The sequence below is a fragment of the Anopheles nili genome, chromosome 2 (assembly GCF_943737925.1).
Source record: "Anopheles nili chromosome 2, idAnoNiliSN_F5_01, whole genome shotgun sequence".
Taxonomy (NCBI): domain Eukaryota; kingdom Metazoa; phylum Arthropoda; class Insecta; order Diptera; family Culicidae; genus Anopheles; species Anopheles nili.
This window is the reverse complement of record NC_071291.1, coordinates 37776269-37796083: the sequence shown is the minus strand read 5'-3', so window position 1 is coordinate 37796083 and position 19815 is coordinate 37776269. Positions and strand designations below refer to the sequence as shown.

Sequence of the window (19815 nt, the reverse complement as noted above, 5' to 3'; positions counted from 1 at the left end):
TGAATGGGAAATGAATCCAAAGCACGGGCGCTGAATGGCAGATGGGAATTATCGGGGCACGCGGTGTGGTTGCGAAGAAAGGAAGCATCTTTTTTAAGCAAGCAAAACAGAAAACATCCCAAATCGATACCCCGATCAAACGAGTTTGTTTGCATGAAATTATCATAAATCCTCCAACCAGCACACTGAACGCCCTCGCTCGCATGCACACGAATTTCGGCATTTCGGCGCAACTTTGGCGACCTTTAACCCGTGCCAATTAGGCTCACCTAAGGGCCAACGATTTTCACGTGCAGACAGTGAATTTCTGCCGTGTCGACCGATTCCGATTCATGTATTTGGTGGGGTCACGAACCTGTTTTACCAACTGAAAAGTTTAAAATTTACATATGGAACACAAAACGCCGGCCAAGAAACTTCACGGCGTTTCTCTTGTTCTCTCTCTCTCTCACTCACTCTATCTTTCTCCTTGATTTTTTGCTATTCCTCGCAAGGATGCTGAAGGCAAGAAGCATAAGTTGCGTGTGGACGGGGCCGCGAATGAACAAGCGCGTGTAATTTGTTACAATGGCGGCCTCTTTTCACGGTAACACCGCGGGCGCAGGATCGCGAGTTCGAGTTTCGCTGTTTACTGGCGAGCCGCAGAAAAGATGCCCTTCGGCGGCGTGCAGTGGAAAAATAATAAAATACGGTGAAAAACCATATAAAACATTGGCAACAAACTAACTTGCCCCCACAGCGCACAAAATCACATACACTCCCCCTTTAAACGCAGCTCGCGTGTTCGCTCTCGTTCTACCGGCCGGGATTTCTCTCGCGCACGCACCATCTCTTTCGCTCTCGCATGGAACGCGTGCGCCCGTGTGTGCGTGCGCGTGCGGGAAATCATCATCCCCCAAAGGCGGCGATGGGCGAATTGATTGTTGCGTGTCAGACAAAACGAGAGAAAGAGAGAGCACACGCGAGAGAGGAGTGGCGAGAAAAGGGAAACAAACGGCACGGAAAAAGGGTTCCTTATTTTTTTTTCTCCAATCTCACCCCACACAACCAGCGCACAAGAAATAGGGGTTTTGGGGGGTGAGATTGCTCTGTTGGTAATTTTTGACTCTACACACACCACTTGTTCACACACACGCACACACACCACTTGTTCACGATTTTGTTCTTCTTGCGGATGATCTCGCGCTCGCGCCGTCTGGTCGTGGCCACGGCACGAGATTTAATCTCGTCACCGAATAGGAAAAATTTCCACCCTCCAGCTGTCAAAAAGGGCTACCCTGCCCGAAAAGCGGCCATCCCCACCGGAAGGAAGCGGCGGTTCTTTTTTTTTCATCCTTCCGGAGCTCAGAGAGGTTCATCTGAAAGACCCCCAACCAGCCTTCCCCCAGCCCACAGCCCTACTCACCAATTCGTCACGTTGAAAGTGTTCGCAACACAGCAGCTGTGCTGGATCGTGCCCGGTTTGTGCTCCAATGAAAAAAAAATCACTGCCCAGCAAATCACAGCAACCCGACCCCGTCTAGGGCGCGCCGGAGATGTCCGTCAGAGCCTTCAGTTGGTGGAAAGCAGCTGCAGGAAAAGCGAAATGCATTCCATTTCCATCACCAGCGCCACCACCCTGCTCGGTGGTTCCTCCGTGGCCGTGAAGTGAGCAGCAGATCCAAGGCGAACTACGGAGGTCACTTGCGTTCTCACGCACCACGCACTGTGAAACGAAGGGCACACCACAGACAGAAACGCCTTCTGGAGACAGACAGAGGACAGAGAGGTTCTCGAGAGGATCGGACGCCTCGAGATAGCACACCTTTTGCACCTCACCAGCACCGACGGTGGATTGACGGTGGCACAAGAAGCACAACCAAACGGGCTCTCTCAGCACTCTGGGATCGACTTTTTCGCTTTCGTTTGCGCGCCTCGCGGAGATACTGCTGCTGCTGCTGGTGCTGATTGCCTTCGTCCACCTCTTGGCATGTCGCGCGGTTGTATTAATGGAACGCCGTGCTGGCCGTCCTACACTCCATTCAAGCGCTCGCTCTCACGCACACGCTCACCCGCGGTTCGCTCGCGACGTCACGCACGCACGCACACCCATCCGCGGAGGTGGAACACACTTTCCCGACCGTGTGTGACGTTCTCGTTCGCTCGCTCGCTCTTTCTCTCTCACTCTCACTGCACGTTGAAGTGCGATCTCGCACCTTCCCGTACGCACGCGTCGCTGGGAGCTGACGAGGACACGATCACGCACACTCGCGCGCGCCCGACCAGCACCGTACGTTCTTGGAATGAACACACAGTGAGCGGAGGTGAGTGGTCGAAATGGACAAAATATAAATAATCCACTGACCACGATTGGTGGGTGGAGGAAACCCTGTTAGCGCAGCGTGAGGTAAAAGTGCACCAGGGCGGTAAGGACCTCAAAATTTCATCCAGCTCCTTTTTCCGCCAACTGTGGTACAGCGATTTTTGCGTTTATGTTTCACAGGTGGCCAAAGTTGCGGTGCCTCGGATGCTGGGTTGCCACAACCGGAAGCTGAGAGCTGCTCAAGGACCGTAACTTAGGGTATGAATGAATTAGCTGCACGGATGCCAATCTCCCCGAGGGGATGCGTGTATGCGTGCGGAACCGCCTGTCTCGGGTCTGGCCGTCGCGCTGGGGGTGGCGCAAGGTGAACGGCGCGGATTGGTGTGCGGAGTTCAACGACCAGCACCGCTGCCACCGGGAGCCAGTGCAGTTGCCGAAGTGCACGGTTCGAATGGTGCACCAAGCGCAACAATGCTTCCTGTTTATAGGCTGTTCAAACGAGTTAGTTTGTTTTCATCTGGAAGCCACCTAACTTAAGCAAAGCTAACACTTGCTTAGGAACCGCACGAACCGTTTGCCGCGATTTACCAGATGCTGGAATTATCAGAAAGCAGTACGTAGTGACGTATTTATTCTCACGAACAACACACCGAACCAGAGGAGAACGTCTCATTCAGGGTTTCAAAAATAATATTGTTATAACGCGAACGTCAATTGGTCTATCTGCCCAGCTGACAATTCTAAAGCACTCTAGTATGACATTTCGATGACAGCTCACAAATCCGGTAGTGAGCTAAAAATTAGTGAGCGCTACACGTAAGTGAGAAATGGCTCACTGTATAGCTGATGAATGTTCTCTCACTACATCAGACGAAAGCTTAGAAAGGCGACCGTTTACATCGAAAGCATTGTCTCTAGAAACCATAAATTTGAATAAATTCTAACAAGCATGGTATACCGGATTTCCATGAACGGTATTTAATTTGAAAAAAGGACCTCTTTAGAGAATATGTAATCGATAAATTTACTACTCAGTGCAGTAAAGTTCTACATGTAATATTTATTCAATGAAATAAGTCTTCCGAATACATCAATATCTATAGTGTATTACCTAAAACTAGTTCTTGGCAAACTCAGTCCATGTTTGTTCATGCATATCGGCATCAGACTCTCGTCTAAGTGGTTACATCCTGCCTGGGGGCAGTCGTCACACTCCCGGGGCCGGGAAAGTTTTCACCTCGCAGTTCAATATAATTGGAGTTTCTGCAATAGAATAAAACAGGAGCAATTAGTATTCCAATAATCGAGCGCTATGCAGAATGATATACACAACCTGTACAAGCCGTAGTGCTGAATAATGAAGAGCACATCAAATAAAACGGAGAATAGACCGAGCCCAAACTTGGCACGGTCCCCGAAAATAGAATCCCAGTCATCTGAAAAAAACGAATGAAAATTATCCTGAAAGTCATAGAAGCGAAAGATTACTCTTACCGTAGTTATACCCATTGACCAGCATCTGGATCATGCTGAACGATCCTCCGGTAAAGTCAAGCAGGACATTCCCGATACTCCAACCGACAGTGCTCTTACGCCGGTAGTTAAGCACTGCCTGTGGTATATACTTCACCAGCGTGATGGCCAACTTTATGTAGCTAAGATTGTAAAAGAAATCTAACCAGTGGTACGTACCGGTCGCAACCAGTACGCCAGATATCAGCACAACCAGCCCAAACACCACCATAAGGGCACGCGCCGTGTACGACACCTTCTGCTGGCCGCGCTCGTAGATGAAACACTGCACGATAATGAGCCCGGTGGCAAAAACGGCATGCAGCGAAAACGCCACGTCGTTGGCGAGCACCGGAATAAGCCCTCTAGGATTACGGCGCAGGTAGTCCTCCTGTACGGAGCCGTTCCAGAAAAGGGCGCAATTGAACGCGGCGTACATCATGTGTCCTAGCAGGTTAAGCGCAAGGTAATCGAACGATAGCCCGACCACGCTGGCTCGTGCTCGGTTTTCCCAAATCTGTGGCCAGAAAGACCACGTCCAGGCCAAAAAGTATGCCCAGCCAATCAAGGACGATGCGCCAATGAGGTTCCATGATTTTGCTACCGTCACACGGACGAACGCTTGACTTTGGTCGGTCAGCTCTCCGGTTGGCCAGAGGTGGGCCAGCAGATCAAATATGCCGGCGCGCAGGCCACGTAACGACACGCGCTCGGAACGATCGATAAAGTCCGTCGAGGGTGGTTCGAAATCGATCGAAGCCGGAACTACTTGCACGTACTCGTTACCATCGGTCACGTTGGTTTGCGTGAAGTTGACGGTCACCCGGTCCGCTAGGGGTCCGTGCAGGCGGAGCGTTACATTTCTCGTTTCCCCAACAATGATCGTCACATCCTGAGGTCCTAGCTGCAATCGCAACAGCGAGGTGTTGTTCTGCGCCCACGTTGACGCTGGTGGGTGAAATCAAACGGATCCATTACTTCAAGTATGTAGCATTTTCAAACTTTCCTACAACTTACCTATGAAAAGCAATCCCGTAATGCATGTGGCTGGAAAGAAGACACCCATAAACAGGAAAGAAAAGAAAATATTTTGGATTAGTTTGCCATTGCCCACCTCCTATGTAACATCATTTATCTATGATACGAACGCAACGGTCATCGTAGGTTAACAGGAACGTAACTACATCTCTTCGTAAAACTGCACGAAAGGTAAATTTATTTGCTGCACACTGGCTTAATCTAAAAATCACTTTCCCGAAAGTGACTACAAATGGCATTGGTCGCTGGTGCATTTTGCCGCTCGGTATTATTAATCCTACTGTATCACCTATGGCGGATGAGGCTCGAAGGGATGGCGATGTGTTACAACTAGACATTCTTAACAATAAGCCACCTGCACGTGTGTAGAAGGCACGCCATCTAAGGGATGCTATCTTTGCTGCCACCATTGCTAGCGGTCGTGGTCGTCGCCGATGAGTCCTGCTGAAGCGTTTTCGCGTCCGCTCGATTCCTGCAAAGCATCGGACAGATTACTCATGTGGGTCGTAAAGTACGTTGATGTTTGCTTGCATTCATTGCAACAGTTAATGGATTATTTAGATATAAACGACAGAGATAAAGGCTAGGCCGACAAACCGTGTGTTTTTAAAGGTGGTGTCTGTTGGGATTAGGCGTGTTTTGTGGTTTTCATGCTGTGTAAGTAGTGTGTTGTTATTCGGTTTTACAGAGGCGTGTACAGCGGTGTACGGCTGATGTTGCAGTCTGTTACTGGCTTGAGTGTTATTCAGTGTCGGTGCTGGTGGCAACAGCACGTGGTTTTTTGAGCAGTGTTTCTAGGTTAGATTCGATAGTATCGATCCGATTTTTCGGAGTTCTGCAAAGAGGAAACATTGAAGAAGGTGTTATGTTTGGCATGCGGTTGCTTAACCACACGAGATACAGCCAACGGGCATTCATCAACTGGTCCACAGTAACGATCGCGAGGATGCGCGACGGATGTTGTATCCGCCGTCCGTACCTGTACAGAACGTAGTGTTGCACCATGAACAGCACATCAAACAGCACCGAGAACAGACCCAACCCGAACTTGGTGGGATCTCCGAAGATTGACGCCCAGTCATCTAAAACAAAACGCACAACGATAAAGTGGGCTGGTCTTATGTGTACTACGCTCTTCTCATCCCTACCATAATTGTACCCATTCAGCAACATCTGCAGCATGCTCAGCATGCCTCCGGTAAAGTCCAGCAGGACATTTTCAATGCTCCATCCAACGGTACTCTTGCGGCGGAAGTTTAGCACAGCCTGCGGTACGTACTTGATCAGCGTCACCGATAGCTTGATGTAGCTCAGCACGTACAGAAAGTCCAGCCAGTGCATGGTGTCCGTGCTGACGAGGATTCCCGCCACCAGGATCACAATGCCAAAGATGGTGATGATTCCCCACGCGATCCGGGACACTCTTTGTTCGCCACGCTGTCGGAAAAGCGAGAGGACAATGTTGCAGCGCTACATCGGGAGAATCATTTTCGATGCTTACCTCGTAGATGAAGCATTGCGCGACGGTGAGCAACGTGGCGATGGTCGCGTGGATCGAAAAGGCCACATCGTTCGTGAGCACGGGATTGAGCCCGCGCGGGTTACGACCCAGGTACTCCTGCTCGATGTAACCGCTCCAGAACAGCGCACAGTTGAACGTGGCGTACACTGTGTGGCCGACGAGATTCAGCGTGAGGAAATCGAACGACAACCCAATCACACTCTTCCGCCGATAGTTGATGATCATCTGCGGCCAGAATGACACGGTCCAGGCGGCGAAGTAGATCCACCCGATCACTTGCGACACCACGATGATGGCTTGGGAGTTGGCCACCGTTACGCGGATAAATGCAGCCGCATCGTCGACCATCCCGGTTGGTAACGCCTTCGCCACCAAATCAAACTGACCCGGCGAAATACCGAGCAGGATGAGATTGTACACACGATCGATGAAGCCACCCTCAGCCGGGGCCATTGCGATCGAACCGGGTGAAACCTCGACGAGATCCGCATGTTCGGTGGAAAAGTTCAACCACGTGTTCTGCGTCAACATCCCACGCACCTTCGCCTGGAACTGCTCCCGTTCGCCAACGATTACAGTTATATCCTGCGGATCGAACACCACCGCGGCACCGATCGATGTTTGCGCCTGGGCGCGTTCTGGAGCCAGCAAACCAACCACCAGAAGTACCACGAACGGAACCATGCTTGAGGGAGTCATCTTCAGCCGATGGTTGCAAGCTGTCTGCGCTAGTGCGACCTGCAACGAAAACCATTCCGTTACCGATTTGTTATTAATGCGATTCCACACCACGGCCAACCACAAGCGTCTGCGGTGTAATTGACGAAATGTTGTTTTTAACCCGTCGATAATTGTCGCACGGAGGCACCAAACCACGTGCCTTCGGATGGCGGGCCATGACGGGCGTCAAACTCATCGGAATATTCATAACGCTCAATCGGTGGCGTCACTTTCGCGCACAAATCTGCAACCCAACCCCTAGGGTTGATGGCGAAAGTTGACGTCCGTAGCAGGCCTTCGTTTTGGGATTCAATCCCTCGGCCAAAACTCGTCGAGCCACCGAAACACGATCGGATCGCTGGAAAAGCCCCGCAAACGAAACCGCTTGACGGTGAGGAGTTTTTTTTCTCTCTCCTGTATTTCTTCTCATTAAGCAACAAGTTGTGCGTGTGATTCCCACGCAAATACACAGACTTTTTGCGCTGTTAGACCTCCAATCGCAGCTACTTTGGCTTGGAAGGGTGGATACGTAAAATGAAACGCACTTTCGTATGTGCTTGCGGTCAGCCACTGGGTGGGTGAGTGGCTGCAAAAATAAGGTGAACCTTCGACGTTGACGCCTCTCAGGTTTCCGAACTTAAAGCGTCTTTCACTTGACAGTCGGAGGAAATGAGAGGTTTATTTCTGATCGCTGGATCATTATAGAAGGAAACCAATATTGGCGCCAAGGCGGTTAAACTACGGAAAGGGGAAGCAGTTTGAGCAAGGGTGGAAACTGCGGCACGAATAATTGCTAAGGCATGCAAAACATCGCGATCAAAATGCTTTATAAGCACCATATGCCGCTTGAGGTTTAACACGTTCAATTGAACACAACAAAACATGGTGAGACCTAGGACAGCGCAAAGAACGCCAAATTCACATAACTTATATGTTACGACAAAATAAAAACATTTAAAAAAAGAATGCTCAAAGCAAAGATCAGCACAAAATGATCGTCGAACGCGTGGCAAATTGAACAAAAAAAAAGCCGGTTAGACATGATTTTGCACAACTGCTGTCGCTGAGATTGTCTGCTCGGCATAAGAAGCCACTTCAACGTTTGGCAAATCCCTCACTCTTGACGCACTTGACTGTCGGTTTCCTTTGAGCAGTGTCAAGCTGTAAAGCTGACCGATGAAGTGCTACAGCAAGAGGCTACTTCCGTCATCTTTAAACCATCCAAGAGAAGGCTATCTTCGAAAGCACTCTGGATGATCTCTATGCCGAGGGATTCATCTAGCAGGCCTAGATAACGCGCACAGTCATTACCATCGTCATCGATGTTGCGATTCAATGGAGATAAAACGAAAAAATCAATAAAAAATCGTCCATCCGAAAGGCACCAGTACAGCTGTATGAACTAGGTTTCTGTGCCACCAAAACAATGGAGCAGCTGGTCTAAGCGAACGATTAACGGTGAAAAATGACTCCACCACAAAAGGTGACCACCGACACGGGTGTTCCACGCGTGTGTTTCATTAAAAAAAAAAGTGTGTTTCATTAACGGCTTTTTTTTGTAATTTATTGTACACGAAACGATGTCATTCGACAAACAACACCCGCGAAAAGCGACTTAAACACAGGAAGTACACGGCCGAAACCAAAAACTGCAGCTCACCACCACGTGTTGACAGTTGCACCGGTCGTCAGTTACTGAGATTCCTGAGGCCGGTGAAACTTCACTTTAGCTCACGCGACCGGCCACACTAGCGCCTGATGCACCAGGCAATGCAACTTAGACACCACACCGGATCAACTCTCGCGGTCAATGGGAAATTCCCGATGCAACTGAGCAAATCTGTGACAGTCGGGGTTCCAGCGCTTCTTGCAACTTCCTTCCCTTTCATGATCGCCCTCGATAGAGCCCACCATAAAAGTTATCTTTACCACTGGTTATCAACCGGCTGGTTCGACTAAATCTGGGCCCGTTTGAAAATGTCCGTGGAATCGTGGAGTCATCCGTTTAGGCGGGATTTCCGTTCAGTCGTGCGCCAGGTGCCTTCTTGACTTGAGCTTCGCATTTTCGATACACCGGTTCGCTGCTTTCGATTGTCCTTTTCGGCGTGGCTGATTGCAACCCCTTGGTGCAGGGGTGCGTGCGGACGCGTGTGTGTGTGTGTGGTACCCCCGATATGCACAACTCTCACGTGTTGCATAATAAACTGCTGGCGAAAACGCGCTGTCTCGTGCCGCTTAGGAAGTGCTATGACCCTGGTCAGTCACACGCACGTTTCTTTTCTCTCTCGCTCTCTCTCTTTTTCGTTTTATTTTCCTTCCTCTCTCCATCTCCGTCCCAATGCCGGGCGCCAACCGAAAGCCCCTGGGGTGGCTAAAATGGAAGGGAAACGGCGACATTGAGGTTCCCTCCCTTCAACCGGTGAACAAGGCGAACCGCGACGGTGGAGATCGCGGGTCAGAAAAAAAAAGAAAATCAAAACAAAATGGAACCACACACCAGGTACAGCCCACGACCTTGAGCAAAACCGGAACGAGCAACACGAGGCCCTTTGCGGATGGTTGTTCCTGAACTTAACCCAGAAAAACTGGTGGCCCACCAGCGGGAGCAACCCTTTCGCAAAAAGCCTAGATGTGTGTGTGTGTGTGTGTGTGGGTCCAACCTAACCCAACAAAACCCGGCTATCCTGTGAAGCAAAAGCCATCCCCCCTAAATTCTGAGACCCAAGTTGTCTACGAGGTCGAGGCGATCTCACCTCTAAGCTCACCTTCAACACAACCGCACTCACGGGCACAAAAGCACTCTACGAATGGACGGACACGCACGCAACAGCCCACACTGCTCGAACCGACACGCACAGCGGAATGCGAACGCCGGTTGCTAAGTGTGCGCTTTAAATACCGCGAACCCACCGACCGGACGCGCACACACTTGGTATCGCGATCCCGCACACTCGATCGCCGGACGCACGCTTGTGTGTGTGCGCGTGCCTGTGAGCTGGGACTGTGGCCCCAATCGATCATCATTCATCTGTGCGCGTCCCGTCGATAATTACGGGGTGCCTTTCATTGCCGGTCAATTAGCGACCGGAGCGAAGTGGCCATTTGGCGGCCCGAATGGCGTCCGTTCGGTTCGGGAGTCGAAAGGCCATTTTGTTCCCGGAACACGACACCGATGCTCCACAAACAGGACATCTTCCGTTGGACGACGTTGGCGCGCGTATCAATTTCATCGCGGGAAGGCCCGTAATCGGATTATGCGTTCTCGAGGTCCGGCAACCGTGAACTGCTGGTTCGATGGCCCGAAAGCCACACGGCCGTGCAGCGGACCATAACGGTCCGAAACTTCGTTTAAGTAGATTTAAAAGTTGAACCAAAAACCCCTCAGACCCTGGGGCTGTGGGCGTTCTCGCGAGAACCCGTTCGAGTGCGCGAGCCTTCCGTGGCCATTATCAGCCCACAGAAGCTCCGTGATAGCGAGACACGGGCGCAATACCGATGGGGCATTTTATTGTCTATTGTTCCAGATGATTGACGGAATGCCTGTTGTCTGACGGGGCGATTAGATACCGAGGGACAGAACCACAGCCTCGTGCCAACGACATTACAAACAAATCCGTGTGACGTCCCCATCTGGGCTGGATTTTTCCCTCGAGGATTAAATGTTCCCGGTTGCAAACGTTTCTCGCGAAATTGCGCCACTTCCAATCGGAAGCGATTGTTTGATAATGATCGGTGGGGTGGTTTGGCCTGTGTAATTCCCGCCTGTGCACGCGGACCTGTTTTCCCACTCGTCATCGTGCACAATTGGACCGTTTCCAACAAGACGTTCGATTCCTCCGATCAATCAGATGCCGTTTCTGCGGGTCAAAATTAAAACTCCTTCACACTCTTGGTCGATGGGCGGTGCCAAGTGCTGGTAGTAGGTGGTTATTAGTAGAACACGGTTCTCGCATTAAAATTGATCAAACGAGCGATCAAACGAACCCATCCGTGTCCATCTACCGTAGCCCAATGCGAGCTGACCGATTTCACGGCAATATTACATCACACGACACACGCGCGAATCTCCAATTCCATCTCGTTATCGACAAAAAGATCGGCCTTCGATATCTCCCTTGGCCAATAGCACAGTTTGGCGATGTTGATAACACCTATCGATGGCAAATTACGGACATTGCACACGGCAATAGTAGCAGCACGTGGCGCCGTATGAAAACGCCAAAATCGCTTGCGAATCGCGGTTATTCCGTCCCTCGAGCTGCTTTATATTACACGTCCACAAACCGACGATTACTAGCGCAGTGGATTTTCCAGTGGAGACGCTTCAGATGAAGGTGCATCTGTACACCGACATGGGCAGCTGTATTAACAGCACGTGTTTGTTTTGCGGCCATCTGAGTGAGTCCGCCGACGACAGCCAGGCCGGTAAGATCGTTTGCGGTGATAAACGACTCTACCCCGGTGATTATGCTTTGCTGGAGCACTCCAGCTTTATCACAGTTTAACTTTTGAGCTTTCACCTAACTCTTAACATGAGTAGTTCGCACCTGCATCTCGAACGGCCAACTGTTTACGCGTATGTAGCGTGAGATCCGTTCCCAAATGTTTTATGCGTGGCGAGCGAGTGTTTCAACCGTGATCGGGAGCAACTTCGGTGCGGAAACACTATCCTCTACTGGGACCTGTCGATTGCCTACTGGCGTCCAACCTGTGCGATGTACCTCGTGACGGCCGTGACGATGCGCACCGTCGTGGGAAGGGGTTTTTCGATAATTAAAAAAAACATTAGAAAACGAGCACATTTAATTTTATCACTCCGGACCACCGTCGAACACGGACAGCGGCGTGCGTAGTAGATGGAGCGGACAGAGATTGCGAAAATGAAATAATACTCCGAACACCTCCGGAAGCTGAAAAATTAAACCCATCAGAACTGACAGCTGATAATGAGGCTGACGATGAGAGTTTGTATCTTATCTATTCCACAACCCCTTTGCGGACCAACGGTGGGCGTGTTGGTGGTATTGGTAAACCATTGATCGCGCCGTCTGAGCACCCACAAAAGGCGGGAGTGAAAAAAAAAGGCAGCTTAAGAAGTGAATAAAACATCGACCAAAGAACGAACAATAATATGATTCATTGATGTGCTCGTCGTTACTTACCAGGGATGGATGGATGCCCAAACTCGCACTCCACATTTTGCACCACAGGGCTTTGAACTGTGCTTCGGCTTCGTCGCCGATTCCAATTTACCACGATTGCCACCATTGCCACTGAACGCGAGTTGGGATACGCAACATTTACGAGTCTGATTAACGGCAACGATCGACAGCGTGTGCCGGCGCCGCGTTTGGACTCGCGGTTAACGCTGAGGGAAAAGAGTTGCGACACAGCATCCGGGAGCTAAAAATAAATCACGCGATCCGAAACAACACGCGTTCTTTGGGACGGTTACGATCGAGCCCTTCCTATGGCAGGGGCGGCCAGTGAGCCGTTAGAAGAGGGCCATCGAACGCCGTAGAAACTTCACCGTTGCGAGCATGACTTGACAGAACGCGCTTGATTTCGTTCGCGGTTGCATCTTACATTAAGTGACTCACGGGCTCAACGCGTAGAACGTTGCGGTAGTGACGAAATGGAGTTGATCACAAGCGTCAGCACAATTGTTGCAACGCTTGCGTCACGAATTGCGGGTGTAAATCTTGTTGATAAGAAACACGCTTCGACACACTTCGATTACCATCAAGCGGTCGTTATCACTTTGGCAGGCGGTAGTTGACAAAGCTGAACACTTACCGGTAGCGTATCTGGCCATTGTAGCGAGGTGCAGTAGTTTAGTATCTAATATCAGACTAGTAATTAAGAAACGTAAACGCTCCGATTATATGACAAACATTACACTACGGCAACACTAGGAACATTTTCTGTATTTGAGAATATTCCGTATTATTCTTTGTTCCGAAAGTGGCCTCGAATCGATTTTATCATAAACAATAACAAACACCTGACGTTTGTCAGCTGATCGGTTCGTTCGAGCACCGCTTGAGAGCGACGACACATGGGACACACTTATGCGGTATGTGGATGTCCTGGACTTTTCTACAGACAGACTTGTATGATACTCATAAAAATAGCAAAAAAGGGTCTTGGGACCAGCAACCTTATAAATTGTTCGTATTGTGCAAGGGTATAAATGAAATATACAGTCAAAATTTAACACAATAGTTTTTTTACGTATCTGCTGATATAGTGAGTAATGTATCGATGCATAGACTAGGCCTCTACATGGTCGAATTGTAAGAAAATAGTCAAATAGGTAGCCAATACTCCACAACACTAGAAAGAAAGTAGTACAAGTAAATGATTGACTACGAAAACAAAAACTCAATAGCATTGTAAATGTCATTACCGCATAGATAAGGTTGAAGTTTAAGTTCAGCGCGTTTAAAATTCGAAACATTGACTTCCGGTCAGTGCTATACAAACTAAAGCTTGTAACCATAAGTACTATATCACTATCACTATTGTCGGTTAAATTAATAGCACACACTTGTTTCTCAAACTGATGTAACGCCTCCTCCGTTACTGTGCAAGCTCCAATCAACAATAAATCGTTGAAGGCCAACGGTAGGACCCATGTGACTAGCATGTATAAAATATTCCTCGCTGAAAAATTTGGCGATATTCGATACAGACGTATCGAAAAAAAGGAACGATCGGTGAGGATTAAGAAATGTTCGAAGAAAATCAGCAAAATGATCCATCCGTAAACAGAACAGAAGCATTCGACGATCCGCAGGATATGCCGGTAAAGCAGGATGGTAGATCTCAAGTGGGTGGCTCTAACGGTGGTCTGTTGCAGAGTTGCTTGCATTTCGATGATTAGATTTCTGAGTAGCATTGCAAAAAGTGCAAATGAAGCCGAAATAGTCGTTTCACACAGATACGCGTATATTCGTAATGCATAAAATATGAAGTGATTTGCTTGAACTATGAACTTGACTGGCGACTGTAAAACTACAACAGTGAGCATTATGCAATAAGCTAACGACAACACTAGTAACCACAGCCAAAAGATTCCAAATATGCGTTTAGAGTCTATGCCACGATTGTGCTGATTTTGGAATTCTTGCACCTTTTCTATCAACTGATTCCAACACTGCGCCAGCGACTGCTGTGAAGGATGCCAAGCAATCTTGGCAACGTTGAACATGTAGAACGTAATAGCGATCACCGTTTCTATTATTACAAAATAGTGAAACGGGCCAGTTGTCTCTACTGCGAAAAAAAATACTGTAAGACAAAGCGCTTTCCTGCCATTGTAATTCAAACAAAAATTTACCATTGGCATTTGATGCGACTGGTGTCTCATTTTTGCAATAAATTAACCACACAATCAGCATCGCTATAAAACCCATGACCACTAGAATGATCTTCGGTGCAATATATCCGTGTTTGACCTTTCCTGTTTGATCGATGGTTAGCGAAGACGCCCCGAATACATGCTGCGCCCGTTGTGTCCAGCGAAGACGATCCTTGAATTCATTTATTTTCCGTATCCGTTCAAGCATAATTGCAGTCTCATGCTTAATCATGTTGCGGTTTACCAACGAACTATTTCTGGCTCAATACTGAACTAAGTAATACCGGTGGGAATTGTTTGGCAATTGGTTGAATAGCCAACGCTCCGCCAATTGAAATTAATTATTGATTTGCCGATGGCTGCGGGCTCGATTATGTCAGGACCTTGAGCTTTATTAATTGATTAACGTAAACGACAATCCAACAAAGAGTTGAAGAACTCTTTGAGCAATGCTAGATCAGAGGTGCAGGAATCAAGCCAGCGTAATTATTGCTGTTCCGATCCTTGAATTCGCTTGAAAACGATATCAACGTGCGATGATATATGTGTGATAGCACGATATCAACATACTATGTTATGCTTCCAGTAAAGATTAGCCGTATTACAATACGGCATTCAAGAATACGGCTTTGAGCAAGTGAACAGGCTTTCTCGCTGTGTGTTGAATACAGTTCAGTTGACTACTTTATTTTCAAAATGTGTTAGATTAAATGTCTAACGTTGCTCTTTTTTGCATCGCTTTTGTAACGCATAATAAACCTATTCAACCAAATTTGTCCACATATGCGTGTTTTGTGTGATGTAACTACTCATAAAACACTTAAATATGATTTAGGAACAATTCTATTCCTTTAGTGAATTTCGAGTAATGAGTATTTCATGAATAACTCGAGTATTTGTGAATGGAAAGATGGTCTGCCTGTTTGTTAAATTTGAAATGCAATCAAATACTGATCACCAAAATGTCTACCAAATATTCTGACAACGTTTTTTTTTGGGCCATAAGGGATTTATAATACGCATCGCTTGAATAAATGGAAAAAAAATGTTCATACATACCCAACGGATAATATTTTGACATTTACGATTTTAAAATACCAATTGTCTTTTACTTCCATCTGATGCTTGTTACGTCACATAGCGAACTCGTTTGTTTTGGTACAGTCGGTAATTTGCCTCGGAGGTAATTTTCTCAATATTTCAGTAAGTCCTAGTCATTTAATGATAAATTTACTACCATTTGTATTTTAAATACAATTTGGAATCATACTGTTTTTCAACACAAGCACGTATTAAGCCCATGGTTTTCTTACATTGCACACTTCATCGATTAGCTTCAAAATAAGGAGTAGCCAAAGGAATCAACGAATTAGATAAAAGTGGTGCAAATATGCATATCACGAAGATCCTGCCAACAACTATGTCCTATCTCAACGGGCCAACCATCAGAAGTCTATCGTCAAACACAGCGGCAATCGTGAAAGTTCACCGAAGCGTCTATGCTCGACGATACCCTACGCTGATGGTAATGCCCAATGGAGCTACCATCAATCTCAGCTATCATGAGCCTAGACGGATAATAAAGGTATGTTTTCTGTTCCGATGACTATCACAAAGACAGTGAAGTCTTTGAAAACATTTTAATTTTTATATCTGAACATTTTAGCTTCCACTTGACTTGAGTACACTGTCTGAAACGGAACGAAAGGCACGGCTTGAAAAGCGCAAACCTAAGCAAAAGATACGTATTGAAGATGACGTTGAGGATACATTTAATGCAAACAAATATTTGAGGTACATAAAGAAGTAAGAGAAATGTGTTGTGTAAGCATTGACGTAGCCTGTAATGATAGTAAACTGGAATTTACTGTGTGTAATTGAAATGTGTGAAGATGATTTATAGAGCTGCTGATTTGTATGAGAACTTCCCCCTGTATAATTTAATCAAAATTAAGCACATCATGCCACTTGCGTCGGGCAAATCTTTATGTTGTTCAGGTCATGACGATCTTCTTCTATGCTCTCCTTTTTCTAATCCTCCATGAATGATCCAATAAGTTAATTGAGAAAGAAATCGTATGTTACAAAAAGCGAAGGGTTTAAATATTTAAAATTTCCCAAGAGATGACGCTTTCGCTTTATTTGCTTGTCTACTGAAACCGAAGTAAGACTGGAATTATCAAGTTTTAATTATAAAATCCTTCAGCATTTGATAAAACACTTAAAAATATTGCACTGAAAATTGAGACTGATCCTAAAAAATATTATGCTGGTAATGGTCTGGTTTCTTAGGCATGTAATTCGGTAGTGATTTAACGAATAAGGATTCCAATTTGATTCATATTCAGTGAAAGTAACAACAGTAATGTTGTTGTAACTAATTTATATACGTATTTTGACTCTCGAAATGAGCTACGGTGCTTAATGTAAATGTGAATTTCAAATCTATGCTTCCAATATACATCTTTCATCTCGCGATTATCCGTTTTCCCGCTGTATTCACCGAGTTCATTTGTCGTGAATTGACTGATCTTATAGCACGTAGGGTAAACAACACGAATGAAGCAGCTGAAGATGAACTCTTGGATTCATATCTACAATGTGCGCTACAGCCATATCTATAGCGTTGTTTTCGATGGTCTGTCAAGCAGAGAACTGTCAATTGCAAAGTCATAACATTATTTTTTCATTATTTTTGAAACCCTCAAAGACGTCGGACGCGCATCGCTGTCGCCCGAACAGTGTAGTAGTTTATCCTGGTTTAGTATTCCCTGCCTCGAAAACAGAATGGCAGGACAGATAATATATAACAAAATGAGGCTCAGACAAGGTGAATCGTCTAGATAAATAAATTTATTCACGAAAGCTCTGCGAAGTGTTGGTGAAGGATGTGCGTCGTGGTAGCCTAATGCACTGATGGAATGCAGTCTATATGTATCGGCTGGCTCGTTACATGGAGGCTGCAGTGAAGTTGGTGTTTTGCAGTATAATTCGAACATTAAGAGCTGGGTAACTCATCTTCGGAAAATTTGCGCTCGTGAGTGAAAAAAGGCTTAATACGGCCATGTCTTGATGCCTAGTGCCAAAGAAAATTTGCGTGAAAAAGGTGAGTTAGTGCTGACCTGTAAACACGTAAACACAAGCAAGCATAACTGTGCGCAAGTAAATATCCACGCATCGATGGCGATGCACCAGTGGAATGTATTCTGCTGGGTGGCAGGTTAGCTGCGTCGTGATGGTGCAATGTGCGTGTGCATGCATACAAACAGTGAGCAAACAAGAAGACACGTTCAGAAAAAAAACAGTGCAGTACCCGGAGCAAGAGAACCCGAAAGAGTAAAAGAACAAAATAATGACGGAAAAAATGAGTGAAAACGAAAAACAAGAGCCCAAAACTGCGTGGAAAAATGTCGGCAGCTTGGCTGGTTGCGAGAGAACCGCAGCATCATATTTACTGTAATCACGTGTGGTGTCGGAAAATTGCGCGTACATCTCGTCCAACGTCGCAAGGTGGATGAAAAGTGATGGAAAGGTTCACTTTTCCCCGTTCTAGACGTGAGAAATTGTTGTGGAAATGGCCATTGCGAAACGCGGAAAAACTGTATCTTCCTGTGTGGGTGTATGCGTGCGGTGAGAACGAGAGCGTTCCGATGGTGGTGCGTGCGAGTGAGAGCATACAGGCCCTTGAACGCTCCCATTTTCCATGGGCAACAAAAGGGATGAAGGAATCGAGAGAGAGAGAGAGAGTAAAAAAAATATCAGAAAAATGTCAAACTGTTGTTGTTTACAGTTTCATCGAAGGGAGGAAGCGCCTCCTCGGATGCTGCGGACGTTCGTCGCGCTTCCCTTATATGCTGGTCGCATCATAGGGCGAACGATGGTCGCTTGATTCAATTGCATTCAACGGAGGCTGTTTATTTATAGCCCGCGAAAGGGACGCATCTTCTTTGGGCGGGGAAATTCATAAAGCCTTTCGGCTGGAAATGTGCGAGACCCGTGCTGGAATTCGCCCCAAGCCCATCCCGGATGGTGTCGGATGCGCGCGTGGTGGCTTTGGATCACAAGGGTACATCCGGACCGCGCCTCGAAACGCAACGCACAGCCCACATTTATTTATGGAAGGGAATTTCGATGAAAGAGGAAAATTCAAATTCCGAAACGTCACAGAAGACCGCGGTCCTCCTATCTGGGTTCCGTTTCTGTTCTAACATCCGGCTTAGATTGGCAGCTTCGTTTAAGCCGTGTGGTGTAAGATTTACGTCAAATTCATCACTACGGGATGGATCACAGCGACGCCCTGCTCGGGACGGACTGAATCCCTTTGATGAAGAATTTCCCGCTTTACCCTACTAGCCCATCCCACCCACTCTCTCTGGTGACTTCCGAGTTTAGGGCACGTTGGTAACAGGAATGCTGGCTTTTGTTTGGGCACGGTGCCAAGACTTGAGATGATTTTCTTCCGCTGCCAAAACGCCAGAAGCAGCCGGCTTGTTCTAAGTCGCAATGGGTTCCGAAATAGCGGATGTTGCGCTCTCCGATCTAATCCGGCAGGGGAATTTTAAACCGTTGGCCGTCTTTGGCTCGGTGTGTAGTATACGGAAAATGAAGATTTATCCACTTACTGGTGATTGTGTAGAAGATTGATATTTTGTTGAAAAAGAAGGTTTAGTTGCTTTATAATCCAATGCACTCACCGCAAAAACTTGGAAAATGAATGCAAAGAGCAAGCAAGATCGTATTTTGAAACGCTGTTTTCCATACGGTGGGCGTATTTCCAAATTCCTCTTTTTTATCTGAGGTAGTCCATTCATGCATCTTCATAACTGGAAGTTTGCCAGTAATGACGGTATAAATTTAAGTAAACCGCCATCCCACTTGTGGGGTTTGAACTTGTTTTGGACGCCAATCGAGTGAGTGTTCGATTTTTGTTTTTCATTTTTCACTTTCAACACATACATTGATTTAGCATTGATTTTTATCGATGCCTTTCGCAGTTAAACGCTTCAATATGTCGCATGCATAAACACTTCCATCAACTCAACAACAGCTGTGCGTTGTTGACGGATTCCCGTTCCATGATCAGGTTGATTTTTGTTGATTGTTGAACTCCTGATGGCCTTGATCTTATGCTGTCGTTCCAGTAAAAAAGCCGCTTTTCGAAAGCTGAAAAACACTACCGAATGCAATGCGCGGTGCGATTAGGCGCCTTTCGGGTTGATATCGGTGGACAGACCTTGGGCCGGGTGTGTTTCACGTATCAGTGGAAAGGTCGATCGAATTGATCCCGAAACATGATCTGTCACGAATGAAGGGACCATACTGCGTGTGCCAGACAACATGCCTTTATCTGCTTTTGCG

General features: G+C 47.1%; 5 protein-coding genes across 5 annotated transcripts in view; 2 read left to right on the top strand and 3 right to left on the bottom strand.

Moving 5' to 3' along the window:
* Positions 1-3457: 3457 nt before the first annotated feature.
* On the bottom strand, positions 3458-4880 carry LOC128722537 (cystinosin homolog). Its single transcript, XM_053816210.1, has 4 exons — positions 4832-4880; positions 3797-4762; positions 3636-3738; positions 3458-3565 (listed from the first exon to the last, which is right to left on the bottom strand). The coding sequence occupies exons 1-4, from the start codon at positions 4878-4880 to the stop codon at positions 3478-3480; spliced, it is 1206 nt and encodes a 401-aa protein (XP_053672185.1). The 3' UTR covers positions 3458-3477.
* Positions 4881-5013: 133 nt separating this feature from the next.
* On the bottom strand, positions 5014-7201 carry LOC128731413 (cystinosin homolog). The gene is made up of 4 exons (XM_053824534.1): positions 6354-7201; positions 6001-6289; positions 5832-5934; positions 5014-5324 (listed from the first exon to the last, which is right to left on the bottom strand). Exons 1-4 carry the CDS (start codon positions 7071-7073, stop codon positions 5234-5236), a joined length of 1203 nt encoding a protein of 400 aa, XP_053680509.1. The 5' UTR covers positions 7074-7201; the 3' UTR covers positions 5014-5233.
* A 6166-nt stretch (positions 7202-13367) lies between these two features.
* LOC128722527 (uncharacterized) lies at positions 13368-14466 on the bottom strand. The gene is made up of 2 exons (XM_053816199.1): positions 13504-14466; positions 13368-13430 (listed from the first exon to the last, which is right to left on the bottom strand). Exons 1-2 carry the CDS (start codon positions 14464-14466, stop codon positions 13368-13370), a joined length of 1026 nt encoding a protein of 341 aa, XP_053672174.1.
* A 1363-nt stretch (positions 14467-15829) lies between these two features.
* On the top strand, positions 15830-16267 carry LOC128720448 (39S ribosomal protein L55, mitochondrial). Its single transcript, XM_053814118.1, has 2 exons — positions 15830-16042; positions 16124-16267. The coding sequence occupies exons 1-2, from the start codon at positions 15848-15850 to the stop codon at positions 16265-16267; spliced, it is 339 nt and encodes a 112-aa protein (XP_053670093.1). The 5' UTR covers positions 15830-15847.
* An 897-nt stretch (positions 16268-17164) lies between these two features.
* The window catches only part of LOC128721090 (uncharacterized), a 49251-nt gene continuing 46600 nt past the window's right edge, over positions 17165-19815 (top strand). Inside the window, exon 1 of the mRNA XM_053814808.1 lies at positions 17165-17287. The gene's annotated coding sequence lies outside the window, so the exon portion shown is untranslated. The remainder of the gene's footprint in view (positions 17288-19815) is intronic.

Excerpts from the sequence above, each read along its gene's own strand:
- LOC128720448 (XM_053814118.1), top strand. The coding sequence starts at position 15,848 with ATGCATATCACGAAGATCCTGCCAACAACTATGTCCTATCTCAACGGG. Across the intron at positions 16,043-16,123 it reads AGCCTAGACGGATAATAAAG|CTTCCACTTGACTTGAGTAC; the intron begins GTATGTTTTCTG and ends TGAACATTTTAG.
- LOC128722537 (XM_053816210.1), bottom strand. The coding sequence starts at position 4,880 with ATGGGTGTCTTCTTTCCAGCCACATGCATTACGGGATTGCTTTTCATA. Across the intron at positions 4,763-4,831 it reads TACGGGATTGCTTTTCATAG|CGTCAACGTGGGCGCAGAAC; the intron begins GTAAGTTGTAGG and ends TTCACCCACCAG. Across the intron at positions 3,566-3,635 it reads CAGCACTACGGCTTGTACAG|AAACTCCAATTATATTGAAC; the intron begins GTTGTGTATATC and ends ATTCTATTGCAG.
- LOC128722527 (XM_053816199.1), bottom strand. The coding sequence starts at position 14,466 with ATGAGACACCAGTCGCATCAAATGCCAATGGTAAATTTTTGTTTGAAT. Across the intron at positions 13,431-13,503 it reads ACTTCAACCTTATCTATGCG|TGTTGTGGAGTATTGGCTAC; the intron begins GTAATGACATTT and ends CTTTCTTTCTAG.
- LOC128731413 (XM_053824534.1), bottom strand. The coding sequence starts at position 7,073 with ATGACTCCCTCAAGCATGGTTCCGTTCGTGGTACTTCTGGTGGTTGGT. Across the intron at positions 6,290-6,353 it reads CGCAATGCTTCATCTACGAG|CGTGGCGAACAAAGAGTGTC; the intron begins GTAAGCATCGAA and ends CTTTTCCGACAG. Across the intron at positions 5,325-5,831 it reads CAACACTACGTTCTGTACAG|GAATCGAGCGGACGCGAAAA; the intron begins GTACGGACGGCG and ends GATGCTTTGCAG.